This window comes from Cetorhinus maximus, unplaced genomic scaffold (genome assembly GCF_964194155.1).
Source record: "Cetorhinus maximus unplaced genomic scaffold, sCetMax3.hap1.1 HAP1_SCAFFOLD_681, whole genome shotgun sequence".
In the NCBI taxonomy this organism is placed as follows: domain Eukaryota; kingdom Metazoa; phylum Chordata; class Chondrichthyes; order Lamniformes; family Cetorhinidae; genus Cetorhinus; species Cetorhinus maximus.
The window spans coordinates 62657-84513 of NW_027596623.1; the positions used below are offsets into that span (position 1 = coordinate 62657).

Sequence of the window (21857 nt, forward strand, 5' to 3'; positions counted from 1 at the left end):
GGAGTTTCTGTTCAACTTGTTTGGTTAGACTAACTGGGAGTACTGTCAACATTAGTGATCTCCATTTAGAAAAAGAACAATACCAGAACCGAAAGCATTTTCTTCACTGACACTTTTCAGAAAAAAAGAGAGAAGACTGAAGGGTGACCTGGTGGGAGCCTTTAAGATTATGAAGGGATTCAATAATCCAATAGGGATTTCATGACAAACCTCTTTACCCAGTGAGTGGTGAGAATGTGGAACTTGCTCCCACAGCGAGTGGTGGAGGTGAAAAACATGAAGACATTTAAGCAGAGGTTAGATACATACACGAGGGAGATAGGAATAGAAAGATATGCTGATGGAGGGAGATGAAGCGGAGGCTCATGTGGAGCATAAATACTGACATAGACCAATTGAGTCGACTGGCCTGGCCCCGTGCTGTAGACTCAATGGAACAGAGACAAATGTATTTATTTGTGATCTATCTGTAGTGGTAGGAAAAACACTATTTACTATTTAGGATATAATGAATGTACTTAATCAGCTTTGTGGCTCATTTCAGTGGGAATGTGCACTCCCAGGCTCAAAGAGCATCAGCTCACTGGAAGCAAAGCCGTGAGACCAGCCAGCCCAGCGGAAAGAAGCCCTCTGACCCTCCTACTTCACCAACAGTCAGAATGAACATGGTTCAGTCCTGGATGTGATTAACAACAGCAATAACAGCGGAATCCCTGCAATCATCTGTGAACTCGCTGGTGTCTCATCAAGCTGGATGACTGAGTGAATCCCTTCCCACAAGCGGAGCAGGTGAATGGCCTCTCCTCAGCATGCACTTGCTGGTGCTTCAGCAGGGTGGATGAAAGTCTGAATCTCTTCGCGCAGTTACAGCAGGTGAACGGCCTCTCCCCAGTGTGAATTCGCTGGTGCATCAGCAGGTGGGATGAATCACTGAATCCCTTCCCACACTCAGAGCAGGTGAATGGTCTCTCCCCGGTGTGAACTCGCTGATGTGCCTGCAGGGCGGTTGACTGAGTGAATCCCTTCCCACACTTGGAGCAGGTGAACGGCCTCTCCCCAGTGTGAACTCGCTGGTGTCTCCGCAGGGTGGATAAATGAGTGAATCCCTTCCTACACTTGGAGCAGGTGAACGGCCTCTCCCCTGTGTGAACTCGCCAGTGGGTCAGCAAGTTAGTTGACTGATTGAATCCCTTCCCACACTCAGAGCAAGTGAAAGGTCTCTCCCCGGTATGAAGTCGCTGGTGTGTCAGTAGGCTGGATGACTGAGTGAATCCTTTCCCACAGTCAGAGCAGGTGAATGGCCTCTCCCCAGTGTGAACTCGCTGGTGTGTCAGCAGGCTGGATAACTGAATAAATGCCTTCCCACAGTCAGAGCAGGTGAACGGCCTCTGCCCAGTGTGAACTCGCTGGTGTATCCACAGGGCGGATGACTGAGTGAATTCCTTCCCACACTCGGAGCAGGTGAATGGCCGCTCCCCAGTGTGAAGTCGCTGGTGTGTCAGCAGGCTGGATAACTGAGTAAATGCCTTCCCACAATCAGAGCAGGTGAACGGCCTCTGCCCAGTATGAACTCGCTGGTGTCTCTGCAGGGAAGATGACTGAGTGAATCCCTTCCCACACTCAGAGCAGGTGAATGGTCTCTTCCCGGTGTGAATTCGCTGGTGTATCTGCAGGTTGCCTGAGAGAGTGAATCCCTTCCCACAAACAGGGCAGGTGAATGGTCTCTCCCTGGTGTGACTGCGTCGATGATTTTCCAGTGCAGATGGGTTCTGGAATCCCTTCCCACAGTCCCTACACTTCCATGGTTTCTCCATTGTGTGGGTGTCCTTGTGTCTCTCCAGTTTCAACAATCAGTTGAAAACACTTCTACAAACAGAACACATGTACAGTCTCTCCCTGCTGTTAATGGTCTCATGTTTTTGTCAAGCTGTGTAACCTGTTAAAGCTTTCTCCACAGTCAATGCACTGGAACACTCTCACTTGGGCCTGTGTGTCTCGGTGCTTTTCCAGTCACACTGATGTTAAAAACCTTTTGAAGCAGACAAAACAGACAAACAGTTCTCCTTCTAGATTCAAAGGCTGATGATACTCACATCGTGATGAACCGAGTGACTGTTGACGTGACGTTTGGTTTGAGATTTCAATTTGCAAATCCTCCCCCTCTAATGTCCTGTAAAAGGAGTTTACAAAAGTCATTGCTGTCAGTACAGGGGAGAAATTCAGAACAAACAATTGTAATTTTGATGGAACATTCTTTCCTCTTTCATTCCCCAAAATCTCTGAATCTCCATCCCGCACACTTTCCCTACATTCTCATTCTGCTGTACCGACTATACACCCTCCCAATTTTCGTAAAGGTGCCGATTCAAGCTGATCGACAGATTCATGTTCACCGCTTCCTGTCCTGGAAACGGAGATTATAAGAAATGGGAACAGCAGTAGGCCATTCATACCATCAAGCCTGCTCCGCCATTCAATAAGATCATGTTTGATCTGATGTGGCCTTAACTGCACTTTCCTGCCTGTCCACCATAATCATTGACTCACTTGTTGATCAAAAATCTGTCTAACTCGGCCTTGAATATATTCAATGACCCGGCCTCCACTGCTCTCTGTGGAAGAGAATTCCAAAGGCTAACGCTCCTCTGAGAGAATAAATTCCTCCCCATCTCCATCTTAAATAGGAGACCCCTTTTTTAAACTGTGTCCCCTTGTTCTAGATTTCCCCATGAGAGGGAACATTCTCCCAGCACCTACTCTGTCCAGCTTCCTCAGAATGCCATTTGTTTCAAAAAGATCACCTCTCATTCTTCTAAACTCCAATGAGTTAAGGCTCAACCTGCTCAGCATTTCTCAGATGACAATCTTTCATCCCAGGAATCAGCCTAGTGAACCTTCTACAAATGGCTTCCAAGCCAGTATATCCCTCCTTAAGGAAGGAATCCAAAACTGTGCAGAATACTCAATGTGTGGCCTCAACAATGCCCTGTGCAGCTATAGTAAGACTTCCTAAAAAATTTCTTTATGTGCAGTGGACCGGACCTGGAATAGGGATAAATGGAGCTTCTAGCAAGTGTAAGTGAGCCACATTGTGAGCCCAACTGATAATCTTTTATTGGGCCTGGGCCTCAGCCAGGAAAATTTGTCTAGGCATTGTGCCTTTTCAATTGAACAAAAGCTACATGGACAACTATTCCTTGTCGTTTCCCCCAGTGGCATCTCTCAACCAACTGGATTTGATTCGGATTTTCTGAATTTAAATAAAAGCTAGCCATGATTGTTCCCTGGTGCATACCCCAAAGCAACAACTTGACCTGAGTACACTTGCAAAACAATCCGCTCACTGTTTTACAATATGAATTATTGTTCCCTTTGAAATTTGACATTCTCACATCTATTTTGATGCGTGCAAATGAAAAGCTTCGACAGATTCTCTCTTTTTACAGCAATACTCAATGTCTATATTACTGTACTGTCTCATTAAATACCGGCCAACTACTGGGCAAACCACCCCTTTCATTGAGAGAACTGGGGCAACCTTTCCAGAGTCTGCACCCTCCCGGGATTAACTTCATTTCCTTCAGTTCCTGCAAGTCAACAATTTAAGACCAGAATTAGATTAGAAAGGGAGAAACACTGATTTCCTCACAGATGTTGCCCAGAGGAGGAAGTTTCAGTCTGAAGCTCATTGTCCAACTTCCGCATTGTGATGTCCACAATGGAACCCTGCCTGAATCAGCCAATTAGGAATCACTCTGCTCCGCGGTGACGTGCTGGGGTTCCAGGCGGCAGGGCAGGCCAGGCGCGCGGACACGAGAGCCCCACCCCCACCCATTGTTCCCCTTCCTCCTGCACCTTCTCGAGCCAAGGTTTCCAGGCAACCGGCTGGCGGCTCCGGCCAGAGCGAGAAGCCGCGGAGCGAACCCCCACGGCCATGGCTGCTGTCTACGGCGGCCCAAAAGGAGATCGAGAACAAAAACAGAATTACCTGGAAAAACTCAGCAGGTCTGGCAGCATCGGTGGAAAGATAAAAACAAAAAGCTACTGAGAGCGGCTGCTCATGGCAGCCGCACTGCGCCTGCTCCGGACAACACGGTCAGCAGCGCTTTCTGCGCCTGCGCGCTGGGCTGCCAGCTGAGGGAGTGGGGGAGGGGAGTTTACTATGCATCTTCCCCTCATTTTCTCCAGAGTTTGGTTTTAAACAGCACAGCGTTTGTTATTAACTTCACACAGACACTTAACCTTCCTCCTCTGTCCAACATCTGTGAATAAAACACTATCTTTCCCTCCCCTGGGAAGTACAGAGAGTTGTGGGACTCTGTAACTGGAATTAGTGCCAAATATGCTGAGGGGGGAAATGCTGGTGATTTTGTGGAGCCTGTTTTTTATTGTATAAACTGTTTAAAGTCAAATTTATCCTATCTATTCAAATAATATTTGTCTTTTAATGCATGCTTCATTTTTGTTGATTTTAGTTTGATTGTTACAGTATAAGTTTTAAAAGTTAACCTTGTCCTTCGATTTATTCCGTTGAGGATTGTCTGGGAATTTGTTTCTTTTAAGGGGATTGTAACAACATAGATATGTCTAGTGGTGTAATATTGTACAAATTAGATATATTATTTATGCTTCTGTAATAAAGTACATTTATTATTATTTCTAGTCGTGTAATGTAGTACTGCAGCGATGTTATGACACAGCAGTTGGTAAAGGCTGAGTTGTTTAAATCCCAGATAGAAACTTGAACAAATGTCATAACCTATATTTTCAATTGGTATGTTTTGAGATGCAGCTCTGAATTCAGAAATAAAACCACAGTCTCAAAAGGTTTTTTTTAATCTAAACTAACATAAATGTTTATTAATTTAACAAGAAATTAAATACATAGAGATAAAAACAAAAAACTGCGGATGCTGGAAATTCAAAACAGAAACAGAAATACCTGGAAAAACTCAGCAGGTCTGGCAGCATCGGCAGAGAAGAGTACAGTTGACGTTTTGAGTCCTCATGACCCTTCAACAGAACTGTACGGAAACTTACAGAATACTGAAAGGCCTGGATAGAGTGGACGTGGGGAAGATGTTTCCATTAGTAGGAGAGACTAGGACCCGAGGGCACAGCCTCAGAGTAAAGGGAAGACCTTTTAGAACAGAGATGAGGAGAAACTTCTTTAGCCAGAGAGTGGTGAATCTGGAATTCATTGCCACAGAAGGCTGTGGAGGCCAGGTCATTGAGTGTATTTAAGACCGAGATAGATAGGTTCTTGGGTGGTAAGGGGATCAAAGGTTATGGGGTGAAGGCGGGAGAATGGGGTTGAGAAACTTAACAGCCATGATTGAATGGCGGAGCAGACTCGATGGGCCGAATGGCCTAATTTCTACTCCTAAGTCTTATGGTATTATGGGATCAGTGCTGTCACCTCAACCATTTACAACCTATACTAATGACGTGGTTGAATGGGCCGAGTGTATTGCAGCCACATTTGCTGACAATACAAAGATGGGTAGGAAATCAAATTGTGAGGAAACAAAGAGCTAGATTAAGTGAATGGGAAAACACTTGCAGATGGTGCATTATTTGGGAAAATGTGAGGGTTTTCACTTTGACAAGAAAAATAGAAAATCAGAAATTATTTAAGTAGAGAGAGACTGCAGAATGCTGTAGTACAGAGGGACCTTGGGGTCCTGGCACATAAATCTCAAAAAGTTAGCATGCAGGTACAGCAAGAAATTAGGAAGGTAACTGGAATGTTGGCATTTATTGCAAGAGGGTTGGAGTATAAAAGTAGGGAAGTTTTGCTACAGCTGTACTGGGCATTGGTGAAACCACACCTAGAGTACTGTGTACAGTTTTGGTCTCCTTACTTAAGGAGGGATATACCCAGCGTGTCCACTCTGAACCAGGTTTGCTGCTCCCTCTGTGTCCAGCACTGTCTGCATCCCAGGCATAAGGAAATGAAATTTCAAAAGAAGGAAGGAATCTGTCAGCATTTGAAAGACATTCACAGAGAATTGAAGGGCTCCTTGGATGGCAAGCTGTAACTAGTAGGGTGCCACAGGGTTCAGTCCTTGGGCCCCAACTATTTACAATCTATATTAATGATTTGGATTCAGGGATAGAAGGTACAATAGCTAACTTTGCAGATGACACCAAAAATAGGTGGGAAAGTAAGTTGCAATGAAGAAATAAAAAATTTACAAATGGATATGGACAGGTTAGGTGAATGGGCCAAAATTTGGCAGATGGAGTTGAATGTGGATAAGTGTGAGGTTATCCACTTTGGTCAGAAGAATAAAAAGTCGACTTATTATTTAAGTGGAGAGAAACTTCAGAATGCTTCAGTGCAGAGGGATCTGGGTGTCCTCGTGCATGAATCGTTGAAAGCTAGTATGCAGGTACAGCAGGTAATAAGGAAGACAAATGGAATTTTGGCATTTATTGCTAAAGGAATAGAGTATAAAAATAGGGAAGTATTGTTGCAACTGTACAAGGCATTGGTGAGACCGCACCTGGAGTATTGTGCACAGTTTTGGTCCCCTTACTTGCGGAAGGATGTTGTTGCATTGGAGGCAGGTCAGAGGAGGTTCACTAGATTGATTCCAGAGATGCGGGGCTTGTCTTATGAGGAGAGATTGAGCAGTTTAGGCCTATACTCGCTAGAGTGTAGAAGGATGAGAGGAGATCTAATTGGGGTATATAAGATGCTAAAGGGGATAGACAAAGTAGACATGAGCAGATGTTTCCCCTTGTGGGGCATTGTAGAACAAGAGGCCATAGTTTTAGGCTAAAGGGTGGTAGATTTAAATCAGAGATGAGGAGGAATTACTTTTCTCAAAGGGTCGTGAATCTGTGGAATTTACTACCTCAGAGTGCAGGGGATGCCGGGACACTGAATAAATTTAAGGAGGAGATAGACAGATTTTTAATTAGTAAAGAGTTGAAAGGTTATGGGGGGAGGGCGGGAAATTGGAGTTCAGGCCGAAATGAGATCAATTAAGATCGTATTGAATGGTGGGGCAGGCTCGAGAGGCTGAATTGCCTATTCCTGCTAAGAGTTGAGATCTTTCTTTATTCTTGGAGAGTTGGACATCAGACTGCCTCTTTTCAATATGGAGCTGCATTGTAGGGCTGGGACCACCTTTGAAGGAGCTGCCAATGAGTCCCACTCCCCTGCCCTTTCCCCACAGCCTTCATTAGAATCATAGAATGGTTACAGCATAGAAGGAGGTCATTCGGCCCATCATGTCCTTGCCCATGCCAGCTTTCCGAAAGAGCTACTCAGCCAGTCCCACTCCCCGGCCCTGCACATTTTTTCTGTTCAGATAATTATCCAATTCTGTTTGAAAGGCATGATTGAACCTTCCTCCACCACACTCTCAGTCAGTGCACTCCAGATTCTAACCACTCACTGCATAAACAGGGTTTTCCTCATGTCACCATTGCTTCTTTTTCAATTCATCTTTAACCCATGTCCTCTGGTCCTCAGCCCTTCTGCCACTAGGAATCGTTTCTCCCTGTCTACTCTGTCCAGATCCCTCATGATTTTGAGCATTTCTATCAAATCTCCTCTGAATCTTCTTTTCTTTAAACAGATCAGCCCCATCTTTTCCAATCTATCCTCATAACTGCAGTTTCTCATCCCTGGATCCATTCTCAATAATCTGTTCTGCATCCTCTTCAATACCTTCACATCCTTCCTAAAGTGTGGTATCCAGAATTGGACACAATACTCCAGTTGAGGTTGAACCAGTGTTTTGTTCTGATTTCTCATAACTTCCTTGTTATCTCAGAGAGTTGAACACCAGCCTTTCTCCTGTCGACATAGAGCTGCCTTATAGGGTTGTGATCACCTTTGAAAGAGCTGACAATTAGCCCACACTCCCCTGCCCTTTCCCCAGAGCCCTGCAGACTTTACCTTTTAACTGGAGATCTAACTCACTTTGGAAAGTTGTTATTGAATCTGCTCCTATCCCCTTTCAGGCAGAACGTCTCAGGTCATAACTTATTGAATAAAAAATGGTTCCTGATTTTTGCCAATTATTTGATGTGATGTGTTTAATTGTTGGTTTCCTGTTAAAGACATTTCCTGAGTGGATTTAAGGGAACACGCTCGTGATATCTCAGAGAGACCAAACACACGACGCGCTGTATATTTGAAACAAAGCTGATTTATTTGATGTATTAAAATAGTAAACACCAGCCACATTACAGAAGATTGGTGAAAAAAGAGACATGACTAAGCTTTTTGTCTTGCACTCATCAGGACAATTCACAATGTTCAGCACCACTCGTGACTCCTCAGATACTGAAACAGTCCATGTCCAAATGCAGCAAGACCTGGACAATATCCAGGTTTTGGCTGACAAATGGCAAGTAACATTCACGCCACACAAGTGTCAGGCAATGACCATCTCCAAAAATAGAGAATCCAACCATCGCCCACCGCTGTATCCCCCACTATCAACATCCTGGGGGTTACCATCTGCTAATTAGTTTAAATCTAAGCCCTCTAGTCATTGATATCTCTGTTAACAGAAATAAGTCCTTCCTATCCACTCTATCTGTGCCCCTCATAATTTTATACACCTCAGTTAAATCTCCCCTCAGCCTCCTCTGTTCCAAAGAAAACAACCCCAACCTTATCGTTAAAATTCGCCATTCCTGTCAATATCCTCATAAATCTCCTCCGTACCCTCTCTGGTGTGAACACATCCTTCCTGTAATGCACTGACCAGAACTGTACTCAGTAGTCCAGCTGTGGTCCAACTAGTTGTTTATTCAGCTCTAGTATAACCTCCCTGATCATATAATAAAAACAGAAAACGCTGGAAATACTCAGCAGCTCTGGCAGCATCTATGGAGAGAGAGGAGTTTCAGGTCTGTGATCTTTCATCAACCGAAAATGCTAGAAATATTCCCTGTTCTTGTATTCTATGTCTCAGTTAATAACAGAAAGTATCCTGTCTGCCTTTTTAAACACCTTATCTACCTCGCCTGTCCCCTTCAGGGATCTGTGGACATGCACTCCAATGTCCCTCTGTTCACCTACACTTCTCACCATCATACCAGTAATATTCTTTCCCTTTGCCATGTTTGCCCTCCCCAAATGTATTTATTACCTCACACTTCTCGAGGATGATCTCCATTTGCTACTTTTCTGCCCACCTGATCATTCTATTGACACCTTCCGACAGTCTACAGCTTTCTTTCTCACTGTTAATGACAAGGTTGAAAATGTCTTAATCATGTCCCCATGTTAAAGTCTAAAGCAGTGATATATACCACAGAAGCATGGAATCCTGTGCTGAGCCATCCAGAACTCCACTGGAAACAGCCTTGTGGTCCCAAAACCACCTCTTGACCATTCCCCTTTGCCTCCCGCTGCTCCAGCTGATGACACTTCCTGCACTTGTGATTGTCCAGCACAGAGATGCATCCTGATTTTCCCACATGGAACTGGATGCGCACTCTACAGGAATTAGATGCCCTGCCATGCCTTTATTTATCTGATTATTAACTCATTTAAACAAAATAAGCTAATCATTAAAATAAATAAAGATTCATCAGCTACCCACCAATCAGCTTCTTCCATTGTGCTAAAGTCACCTTATTTTTTTAGAGGGAATTAACAAAAATGTTTTTCTTAACTCTTATCATCTAAACACCTCAGAGTTTAATTTACTGAAAAAATCAGACTTCTTCACTGTTTCAACCCATTGTTAGTTAGCTTTATCATTATCCCCTAGATTTGATTAATTGAATACTGACTGCAATTCTATGATAAATTATCAATTTGTCTTTAGTTTTAGGCTAATTGATTACTTTATAGTTGATTAATGCAGTGACCAAGGCCATACTCAGTACTCTAGCTGTGCTCTAACAAGTGTTTTACACAATTCTAACATAATCTCCCTGCTCTTATATTCTAGGCCTCAGGCAAGAAAGTGTCCCAAATGCCTTCCTGACCACCTGATCTACCTGTCCAGCCACATTCAGGGATCTGTGGATGTGCACTCCGAGGTCTCTCTGTTCCTCTGTAGTTCTCAGCGTCATCCCTTTTATTTTCATTCCCTTCTCTTGTTTGCCCTCCCCAATTTCATTATCACACACTGCTCCAGATTGATTTACATTTACCAATTTTCTGCTCTGCTCATCTGACCAGTCCATTGATGTTTTCCTGCAGTCCACAGCTTTCTTCCTCATTGTCAACCACACCAGCAATGTTGACATCATCTGCAATCTTCTTGCTCATTGCCCCTACATTTAAGTCTAAATCATTGATATAAACTACAAATTGTGGAACCCCACTGAAAACTGAAAACAGGCATCCAGACATGATTCAGTCCTGCATGTGAATAAATGTAGCAATTACATCAGAATCCAACCCCTGCTGTCGCATATGAACTTGCTGGTGTCTCAGCAGGTTGTTTGACTGAGTGAATCTCTTCCCACACACGGAGCAGGTGAACAGCCTCTCCCCAGTATGAACTCGCTGGTGTGTCAGCAGATTCTGTTTACTTTTAAATCTCTTCTCACAGTCAGAACGTTTAAAAGGTCTCTGATCAGTGTGAACAAGTTGATGTGTAGTGAGATGAGATGACTGAGTGAATCTTTTGCCACACTCAAGGCAAGTATATGGTCTCTCCCCAGTATGAACTCGCTGGTGTATCAGAAGGTCAGATGAATCAATGTATTCCTGTTCACATTCACTGCAGGTGAATGGCCTCTCCCCAGTGTGAACTCGATGGTGTCTCAGCAGGTGGGCTAACCGAGTGAATCCCTTCCCACAGATAGAGCAGATGAATGGCCTCTCCCCAGTGTGAGTGTGTTGGTGTTTCAGAAGATCCTTTCTGCTTTTAAATTTTTTCTCACAGTCAGGACAATTAAAAGGTCTCTGCTCGGTGTGAACAAATTGGTGTGTCAGAAGGTGGGATGAAGAAATGAATCTCTTCCCACACACGGAGCAGGTGAATGGCCTCTCGCCAGTGTGAATGTGTTCATGGTTCAGTAAATCCTTTTTACTTTTAAAGCTCTTCTCACAGTCAGAACATTTAAAAGGTCTATTATCAGTGTGAACAAGTTGGTGTGTCAGGACATGGGATGACTGAGTGAATCCTTTCCTACACACATTGCAGGTGAATGGCCTCTCCCCAGTGTGAGTGTGTTGGTGTGTCAGTAGATCCTTTCTGCTTATAAATCTCTTCTCACAGTCAGAACATTTAAACGGTCTCTCATCAGAGTGAGCACGATGGTGAGTCCGGAGGTTTGACAAAGCATTAAATCCCTTTCCACATTCAAGGCAGGTGAATGGCCTCTTGCCAGTATGAACATGCTGGTGTGTGTAGAGACTGGATGACTGAGTGAATCCCTTCCCACACACGGAGCAAGTGAACGGTCTCTCCCCAGTGTGACTGCGTCGATGAGTTTCCACCTCAGATGGGGAATTGAAACCCTTCCCACAGTCCCCACATTTCCATGGTTTCCCCATAGTGCGGGTGTCCTTGTGTCTCCCCAGGTTGGACGACCAGTTGAAGCCCAGCCCCACACCCACACACAACACGTGTACAGTCCCTTCCCGCTGTGAACAGTGTGATGTTTTTTCAGGCTGTGTAACTGGTTAAAGCTCTTTCCACAGTCAGTTCACTGGAAAACTCTCACTCGGGGTGTGTGTGTCTGTCTTCGTGCTTTTCCAGTCACACTGATGTTTGAAACATTTTCCCACAGATAGAACAGCCAAACATTTCTCCTTGCACATTCAAAGGCCAATGATATTCGGATCCTGATGAATCAAGTGACTCTGTCAGATCTTGATGTGATGTTTGGTTTGAATTTCCCATCTGCAAATCCAACCCTCCGAATACCCTGTAAATGAAGTTTAAATTGAAATACTCAAAATATGCAACAGACAAACAGGCCATTCTGTCCAACTGTTCTGCTAGTTTTATGCTTCTCCCCCCATTTCATGCAAATCATCTCAGCCTTTCAGCTTATCTTTCTAATCCCTTTTCTTCCATGTACTCATCTAGTCTCCTGTTGAAACTATCACAATTTTTCTCCCTCAATGGTTTCCTGTGAGTTCCATATTCTCACCACTCTCTGAGTGAAGACATTTCAAGTGGAAACATTGTCTCCATATCTACCCCGTCCAACCCATTGATCATTGTAAAGCCCTCTATCAGCTCCTCCCTCTCCCTTTTTCTAAAGAAAAAATGCCCCAACCCAAACCTTCCCAACACCTGTAATTTTTTTTTTGGTTTACAAAATTCATCAGTTGGCCCAGGATAGAAATTGAGAAGAGACACACATTTCTCTCGGTTTGAGTTTGCTGTGTGTAAATCCTCCTCTTCTAACCCCCTGTGAAAGGAGTTTCCAAAACCCATCCCTGTCAGTCCAGGATAGAAATTCACAACATTCTCCCCTCCTGCTCTGGGTTTGTCACCGGGACATTTCCTCTCGGCTCCGCTCTGTGCAAACGGAGAACCGGTAGCTTCTCATTTGGGGTTTGCAGTTTACACAACATGTTTCCGGAGCCTCTCCGTCCACCCGCCGGATCCATCGCTCTTTCCGCCCCCGCCATCCCCCCCTCTACCCATTGTGGATCCGGGAGAGAAGCGTCTGTCCCTGGTCATCTGACACTGCGCATGCTCCCAACACTGGGCAGCACTGCGCCTGCGCACTGCTCCTCTGTGGTAATGGACAGGGGACATTCTCCACCGCGGGGGATGCTGGGTAAAAATGCTGCCATAGAGAACCCCAATTATGAACAGGTTTTTCTTTGCTTTCACACTGGGGTCGGATGGCCAATAAATAAGATTAAATTCGTGCTGGTTTTCCTCAATTAACCCACATTTATCGATGTGATTATTGATTTTATCCCGAATCATTGCTTCTAGAATTTTCCCCACCACGGAGGTTAAACTGACTGGCCTGTAGTTATTGGGCTTATCTTTACTTTTTTTCAACAAAGTTATAACGTTTGCAATCCTCCAGTCCTCTGGAACCACCTCTGAGTCTAAGTGAAATTGGAAAATTATGGCCAGTGCCTCTGAAATTTCCACTCTCACTTCCCTCATTATCCATGGATGCAACTCATCCAGTCCTGGTGCATTATTAACTTTAAATATTGACTGTCTATCTAGTCTCTTCTTCCTATCAATTTTAAATACTTCTAGTGTTTTACTTACCTCCTCTTTCACCGTGGCCATATAGCATCTTCTTCCTTGGTAAAGACAGATACAAAATATTCTTACAAAAGCTCTCTGTGCCCAACCTGCCTTTTTTAGGAAATAAATTGATCATTACTTCTCTCTGCCAACCTAACTTTCTCTCTTTCTATATATCTGTCTTTCTCATTCTGCATCATTCTCCATTCTCCATCAATCCCACTCTTTACAGTCTTTGGAAAATATATTGTCCTTCAATAGAAACAGGAGGGTGTCATTCAACCCCTTGACGCTACTCTGAATTCACTAAGAGAATTGCTGATCTGCTTAGCAGCATCGTTCCCTTACTTCCATCATCCTCGCTCAACAAAAGCAGGAACAACCCTGGCAAAAAAACTCCCAGGAGGAGGTTGGGTGTGGGAGGCTCAATTCCACTTGAGCATTCGTTGACTGAACCTAAGTCCAACACCATAATCACTCGACCAACCTGCTGCATTGGAACCTTTTGCTGACCACTCATTCGGCCTTTCAGTGAACGAGACAGAACACATTCCAATGGTCATGATGAGTTTCTTTTTCTCAAATGTTCCTTCATTCTATTTTCATCAGTCTCCAATTTGAAATGACTGAAAAGTTCCTCTCAGTATTATAACTGAGAATGTGTCTATCTGCTCAGCATTAACTGAACACGGTAAGAGAGATGCTTTGGGATTATTTGAACTTGGTTTCAGCCCATGCACCCAGTGGTTCACTGAGGGCTCAGTGATACACGTGCTACTGACATATCACTTGTCTGTGATTACGGATATCCGGTAACATGATGGTTGTGAACTTAATGTTGTTTATCATGTTTTGCTTCAAGATTCAAACATCCACCTTCAAGTTTGACATGTGGGGAATCTTCTCTGTTGCAGAGAGCTCGCTGACTTTCCAGAGACTCATCAGAGGTTTCAATGATGATGATGATGGCGATCATTACTATTATTTCATGTCAATATAACCAAGACAAAGTGGATAGTGGAGGGGATCCTCTTATGACAGATGATGAGGAAAGTAATGCCACACCATCTTGCACCTTAAAATCGTAGACCTCATGTGTGCCGGCATCGTCAGAATGTCATTAAACTTTCACAATGTCACAATAGAATGTCATTCCCACTCGGTCTGTAACAGTGGAACCATCCCTCCTGTGAGCAGGCTCGGGGTCAGAGAGTCATAGAATTATACAGCACAGAAAAAGGCCCTTCGGCCCATTGCGTCCATGCTGGCCATCAAGCACCTATCTATTCTAATCCTATTTCCAGCACTTGGCCCGCAGCCCTGTATGTAATGGCGTTTTAAGTACTCACCAAAATACTTCTTAAATGTTGTCAGGGTTCCTGCCTCTACCACCCCCTCAGGCAGTGTGTTGCAGATTCCAACCATCCCCTGTGTGAAAATATTTTTCCTCAAATCCCCTCTAAAGATCCTGCCCCTTACCTTAAATCTCCGCCCCCTGGTTATTGACACCTCCGCTGAGGGGAAAAGTTTCTTCTTATCTACCCTATCTATGCCCCTCATAATTTTGTACACCTCTATCAGGTCCCCACTCAGCCTTCTCTGCTCTAAGGAAAACAGCCCTAGCCGATCCAGTCTCCCTTTATAGCTGAAACACTCTAGCCTAGGCAACATCCTGGTGAATCTCCTCTGCACCCTCTCCAGTGCAATCACATCCTTCCTATAGTGTGGCGCCCAGAATTGCACAGATTACTCCAGATGTGGCCCAACTAGTGTTTTATACAGCTCCAACATAACCCCCCTGCTCTTATATTCTATGCCTCGACTAAAAAAGGCAAGTATCCCTGAGGTATACCACTCATTACAGCCTTCCAATCACAAAAACAACTTTGGACCATCACCCTCTGCCTCCTGCCACTAAGCCAATTTTGGATCCAATTTGCCAAATTGCAGAGCTCGAAATCGGACTAAATTAACCACATTAACTATGTGGGGGCTGCAGCTGACCGACGCTGCAGTGTACTGCTGCTCCCTGAGGCTCACAGTGACAGAAAACAGTGAAACTCTCATACAGAACTTCCCCCACTCTGGATGCCTGGGCCCCAGCTGCTGAAGCGTGATATAGGGGCGGTCAGATGCTGACACGGTGCTGAGTCACGCCCTTGTGAGCTGACACACATGGAGACGGAGCCAGGAAGCAGCCCCTTGTGTGAAGGACTCACAACAGACTGATTATTTGACACTGGGAAGTGTTCTTGAGTGTCAGCAATCTCTGTCTCGGTGTGTATCTGAACATTGAACCCTGGTTTTAAAGGGAGAAGTGTTTGATCAGAGGCTGGAAGGAAGGTTTAACCTGTACATTGATTGTCTGATGGGTCATTCTGTCCGATTGGATTCTACAGTTTGTTTTCTCAGCTGCTCCTGGAGACAGTTGGGTGACAGTTTAAGCCGAGTTTCTATCTGACACCCAACAGACAGGAGCTCCCAGCCACAGTCCAAAGGCAGTTTGTGTACAGGGGTGAGACAGTTTTCCATCACTGTGAGTCTCAGTGAGAGTGCAGTGTGAATACGCTGGTGTCTCAGCAGGTCATTGCTTTTTGTAAAGGTATTCTCACATTCAGAATATTGGAACAGAGTGAACACATTGGTGTTCAGTATATTGGGAGGATTCAGAGAGAAGCCGGAAGCGGCGGATAGTGAGAGTGGAGAATGTTCATTGTTTAACTGGCGCCGCATTCGGGATTTGTAAACCCCGCCCCCCCCGCCCGGGGTTTATTAACCCGCTCCCGACAGTGACCTCCCACCTGTCAGCTCACAATGCCCGGCTGATTGACAGCAGCGACAGGCCAATAGCAGGAGGGGGCGTGTCCGCGGCTGCGTTTGGTTCTCGAGCCAATCGGAGTGATGGAGGGGCGGGGCTAGGCTGCGACTGAAGCATGCGCAGAACTGGAATCGGAGCTGGAAGAAGGCGGTCGGGTTAAGATCACAAAGGGTGAGAAATGAAGCCGACGGCTGGAGATTGTGAACGGGGGGAGCCTGGAAACCGCGCGCGAGCTCAGAGGGCGGGTGGAGATTATGAACCGGGGGGAGCCTGGAAACCGCGCGCGAGCTCAGAGGGCGGGTGGGGATTATGAACCGGGGAGAGCCTGGAAACCGCGCGCGAGCTCGGGGCTCGGGGAGACGATGGCCTAGTGGTAATGTCACTGGGCTAGAAACTCAGAGACCCTGTTCTGAGGATATGGATTCAATTCAGCGAATAAATCTGGAATATAAACCTCGTCTCGGAAATTGTGACCATAAAACTATCATGGGTTGTTTTAAAACCTCATCTGGTTCACCAGCGCCCCTTCAGGGAAGGAAATCTGCCAACCTACATGTGACTCCAGACCCACAGTGAAGTGGTTCACTCTGAAACCGTCCAGCAAGCCACTCAGTTCCAGGGCTATTAGGAATGGGCAATGCCCACAACCCATCATAGAATTAAAAAAAACATGGTGGCTGTGGGACTGGAAACCCTGGTAAGAGGCCTGGTTTATGCAGGCAACTGCCTGTCACCATCTTGGGAGGGGAAGGTGGGGGGTGGGGGTGTAAATGGGTGGCCATATTGGTGAGGGAATTGTCATTTGTGGGAGAGAATTCCAAACTTTTGTTTTTGTGTCAACAATTGTTACCCCATTTCAATCTGAAAGACCTGGCTACAATTTTTAGACTATGCCCCTAGTCCACAACTCCCCAGTTAACAGAAATAATTTCTCTCTATCTTGGATAAATTCCTGGAAACACAATCCGAGTTTCAGTCATCTCTCCTAATAAATTAATTTCAGGTATCACTGTGACTGGAAAAGCATCTGGATACACAAAGCCCTGGTCAGACGACATCTGGAGAACGGTGTTCAGTTCTGGGCAGGAAGGATACATTTTCCTTGGAGGGAGTGCAGCACAGACTTACCTGAACGATACCTGGACTCCAAGTGTTAAATTGTGAGGCGAGATGACACAAAGTTGGGTTGTATTCACTGGAATTTAGAAGATTAAGGGGTGATTTGATCAAAGTTGTCAAAATATTAATTGGAACTGAGTGGATAGATAGAGAGAAACAATTTCCACCAGTTGGGGAATCTGGGACTGTTCAATGTCATTAATACCTTTGGTTAACAAAGATTGTTCAATGTCAGATTTAACATTAACATTGATCTTGCATCAACCAGGGATGAGAACTGAACATCCAGGGGTATTCAGTGTTTAGGAAGGTCAGACAAAAAGGAAAAGGTGGTGGAATTGCATTGCTGGTTAAAGAGGATATCAACGCAATAGTGGGCATAATGTAAACATGAGAGCTGAACCTTTCAGAAGTGAAGTTAGCAAACACCTCTGCACACAAAGGTAGGTAGAAGTGAGGAACTCTGTTCCACAAACAGCAGTTGATGCAAGATCAATGTTAATGTTAAATCTGACATTGAACAATCTTTGTTAACCAAAGGTATTAATGGATGTGGAGCAAAGGCAAGTGTATAGAGTTAGATCACAGATCAGCCACGTTTTCATTTCATGGTGGAACAGGCACGAGGGACTAAATAGCCATCCCCTAGAATCATAGAAACTTACGGCACAGAAAGGCCATTCAACCCTTTGTGCTTCTGCTGTCTCTTTGAAAGAGCAGTCATGTTTAGACCCACACACATGCATTCTGTTTGTAATCAGTAAGTTCCTCATTCTCAAGTCCCTGTCAACTTCCTTTTAAAATTTCCTGTAGAATCAGGTTCCAGCACCTTTTCAGGTCAAGAGTTCCTGATCCTGACAACTCCCTGTTGGTGCAGAAACTGCTGAACTCGATGTTGAGTTCTGGAAGGTTGTAAAGTGTTGAATCGAAAGATGAGCTGCTTTTCCTCAAGCTCCCATTGAGCTTCATTGGAACAGATCAGGGGGGGCCAAGGACAGAGAGGTCAGAGTGGGAGTGGAGCAGAGAATTAAAATGACAAGTGACCAGAAGCTCATGGTCAAGCTCACAGACTGAACAGAGGTTGTTCCACAAAGTGATCACCCAATCTGTGTTTGATCTTCCCAACGTAGAGCAGACCATATGGTGAGCACTGAATAAAGAAACTAAATGGAAAAAATTACAAGTAAATTACTGTTTGTTGTAGGCTGAAGAAAGATGCTTCATTTGAAGAGTAAGGGTTACAAAGTAAAACAAGGCAATTTCCAGAATATTAAATCACCAGTCCGGTTACAGAGATTATTAACATCAGCAGAAACAAACCCACACTATCAGAATGAACTTGGTTCAGTCCTGGATGTGATGAACAGCAGAATCCAACCCCCGGAGTCATTGCTGAACTCGCTGGTGTGTCAGCTGGATGGATGATGGATTAAACCCCTTCTCACATGTGGAGCAGGTGTCTGGCCTCTCCCCAGTGTGAACTCTATGCTGTGTGTCTTAAAGCCGATGGTTTTCTCCATGCACCAGCTGCTCTTGTATTTCCAGGTGGTGGGGGCCATGGGTTTGGAATTTCCAAATTCTGGTTGAATTGCAGATCTATGAAATCCGTCTCCTTTTCCCCTCCTCCACCTCTCACTCTCTCTTCTCCCGTAGAGGCCAGAATCTTGTGTAGGTCCAGACTGGGAGGCAGGTTCCCTTCCCTTAAGGACATTAGTGAACCAGTTGGGTTTTTATGACAATCTGGTAGCTTCCATGGTCACATTTTCCACGTGCTGGTCCCACAAATTACCAGATTCATTCACCTCAATGTCACAGCCTGTCCTTGTGTTTTTGTCGGTTCTGTTTCACAGTTCCTTGTTTATGTTTTAAATTCATTTTGTAGAGTATTAGAAGGATTTTCAGTTTGGAAAGTCAAACCACTATCACATCAAAATCAGCCAGAGTCACTTGATTCATCAGGACCTGAATATTATCATCCTTTGAACATGGAAGCAAAAAGTACCGTTCACACCAGGGATAAACCGTGGAAATGTGGGGACTGTGGGAAGGGATTCAGATCCCCGTCTGATCTGGAAACTCATCGACGCAGTCACACCGGGGAGAGGCCATTTAGCTGCTCCATGTGTGGGAAGGGATTCATTCAGTTAGTCTGCCTTCAGAGACACCAGCGACTTCACACTGGGGAGAGGCCGTTCACCTGCTCCGTGTGTGGAAAAGGATTCACTCTCTCATCCCACCTGCTGAAACACCAGCAAGTCCACGCTGAAAAGAGAGAGTTTAAATGCCCTGACTGTGAAAAGAGCTTTAAAAACCCACATGGACTGAGGGAGCACCAGCGCATTCACACCGGGTATGCACCGTTCAGCTGCTCACAGTGTGGGAAGAGGTTCAGGACATCGCCCCACCTTCTGACACATCAACGGGTTCACACTGACGAGAGACCTTTTAAATGTCCAGACTGTGGAAAGTGCTTCAAAGGTTCTGGGGATCTGCAATATCATCAACGCATTCACACTGATGAGAGACCGTTCAGGTGCTCTCACTGTGCAACTGGGTTCAGACGATCATCTGAACTTACTGTACATGAACGAGTTCACACTGGGGAAAGGCCGTTCACCTGCTCCAAATGTGGGAAGGGATTCACCCAGTCATCCAACCTGCTGACACACCAGCTAGTTCACACTGGGGAGAGGCCCTTCACCTGCTCTGAATGTGGAAAGGGATTCACACGACCATCCCACTTGCTCACACACCAGCGAGTTCACACCGGTGAGAGGCCATTCACCTGTTCCGTGTGTGGGAAGGGATTTAATCGATCATCCAACCTGCTGAGACACCAGCGAGTTCACACTGGGGAGAGGCCCTTCACCTGTCCCGTGTGTGGGAAGGGATTTACTCATTCATCCAACCTGCTGACTCACCAGCGAGTTCACACTGGGGAGAGGCCCTTCACCTGCTCCGTGTGTGGGAAGAGATTTAATCGATCTTCTAACCTGCTGACACACCAGCGAATTCACACGTGACCGCACTGTTCAAATTCTGCTGCTGTTAATCAGATTCAGGAGTGAACCTTGTTAATTATGATATTGGGTAAGTGTTGTTGCTAATCACATTATCCGGGCTGGAGTTGACAGAATTGTAAAGTGCCTTTCACAATCTCAGGACATCTCTGTGCGCAGCAAACCTCCACAACAGCAATGTGATCATGACCAGGGATGACCTGTTTTTAGTCAGATTGGTTGAGGGTGAAATATTGCCCTCACCATGGAGTGCGCCCCTGCTCTCCTTAAAAATAGCAGCCATGGGATCTTTCACATCCGCCTGAGAGAGCAGACAGGACCCTCAGTTTAACATCCTCACATCTCCTTATGTGGCTCAGGGTCATCACTCCTGTGAAGCCCTTTGGGATGTTTCTCACTGCGTGAAAGTAGCTTTATAAATGTGAGATGAATGCGACATCACAGACATAGATGTGTTGGGTAAAACTGAACCAGGCGCTGCCTGCAGCTGAGAGCCGAACACACGGGAACCGTCAACAACAATTGGAATGCTGCAGTTTTTATAATACCGTATAAAGAATAAAAGGAACAGCAAAGAATGACTAAAAGATTAATAAAGAGGGAGAAATTAGACTACAAGAGAAAGCTAGCTAGAAATATAAAAACAGGTGGAGTTTCGACAAGTATTTAAAAAGGAAAAGAATCAGTAAAGTGAGCATTGGTCCTCTAGAGAGTGAGTCTGGGGAATTAATAATGGAAAATAAGGAAATGGCGGACAAACACAACAGATTTTAGCACCTGTCTTCACTGCAAAGAATACAAATAACCTGCCAGAAATGATTGTGAATCAGGAGGTGAAAGAGAGAGAGGAACTTAAAACAATTACAGGGAACTTATAACAGGCACCAGGGAAAGGGGACCGAGAATATTATTAGAACTAAAAACTGACAAGTCCCTTGGTCCTGATGGACTTCATCCTAAGGTCTAAAAAGAAGTGGCTGCTGAAATAGTAGATGCATTGGTTTTAATTTTCCAAAATTCCCTAGATTCTGGAAAGATCTCATCAGATTGGAAAATAGTGAATGTGACTCCTCTATTCAAGGAGGGAGACAGAAAGCAGGAAACTACAGGCTAGTTAGTTTAACATCTGTCATTGGCAAAATCCTAGAATCTATTATTCAGGAGGTTCTAATGGGCACTTAAAAAGTCTCAATGTAATCAGGCAGCGTCAACATGGTTTTGTGAAACAGAAATCATGCCTGACTGATTTATAAGTGTTCTTTGGGGAAGTAACAAGCAACAAGGTAAGGGGAACCTGTGGATGTGCTGTACTTCGATTTCCAGAAGGCATTTGACAAAGTGCCACATCAAAGGTTACTGCACAAAATTAGAGCTCATGGTGTAAAGGGCATTACAATTAATTTATGGGGTACAACTCATTTGACCTGATGTCCCCAATTGTGTATTATCTAATAAATAATTTGGTTCACACTAGACTCAATCATCGGAGAAGACTGAATACTTCAGATGGTAAATTTAAAAGATTTATTAACAATTAAAAGGTAGAAAGGTAACAAGTTAAAAAATTAGAAAACTAAGTTTCAATTAACAGTAAAAGGAAAAATCTTAACAACTAAGCAGACTTCTCACACCTTCCTCGGGTGATCAAGCTGAAGGTGTGAAGTGATGCTAACCCTCTGCTCGGCCGTCGACAGTCGATCTTTCAGAATCCCGTCTCAAACACTCAGTGCGTGGATA

The 21857-nt window shown here is 44.8% G+C and overlaps 2 protein-coding genes across 2 annotated transcripts in view; one reads left to right on the forward strand and one right to left on the reverse strand.

The window, feature by feature from the left end:
* LOC144674512 (uncharacterized) overlaps window positions 1-1865 on the reverse strand; it is a 48413-nt gene extending 46548 nt beyond the window's left edge. Inside the window, 1 exon segment of the mRNA XM_078535821.1 lies at window positions 724-1865. Coding sequence (XP_078391947.1) covers window positions 724-1814 — 1091 coding nt within the window. The 5' untranslated portion in view covers window positions 1815-1865.
* The window catches only part of LOC144674515 (uncharacterized), a 49987-nt gene extending 28438 nt beyond the window's left edge, over window positions 1-21549 (forward strand). Inside the window, 1 exon segment of the mRNA XM_078535824.1 lies at window positions 19487-21549. Within this exon segment, the coding sequence (XP_078391950.1) occupies window positions 19487-20123 (637 nt within the window). The 3' untranslated portion in view covers window positions 20124-21549.
* The last annotated feature ends 308 nt before the right edge of the window (window positions 21550-21857 follow it).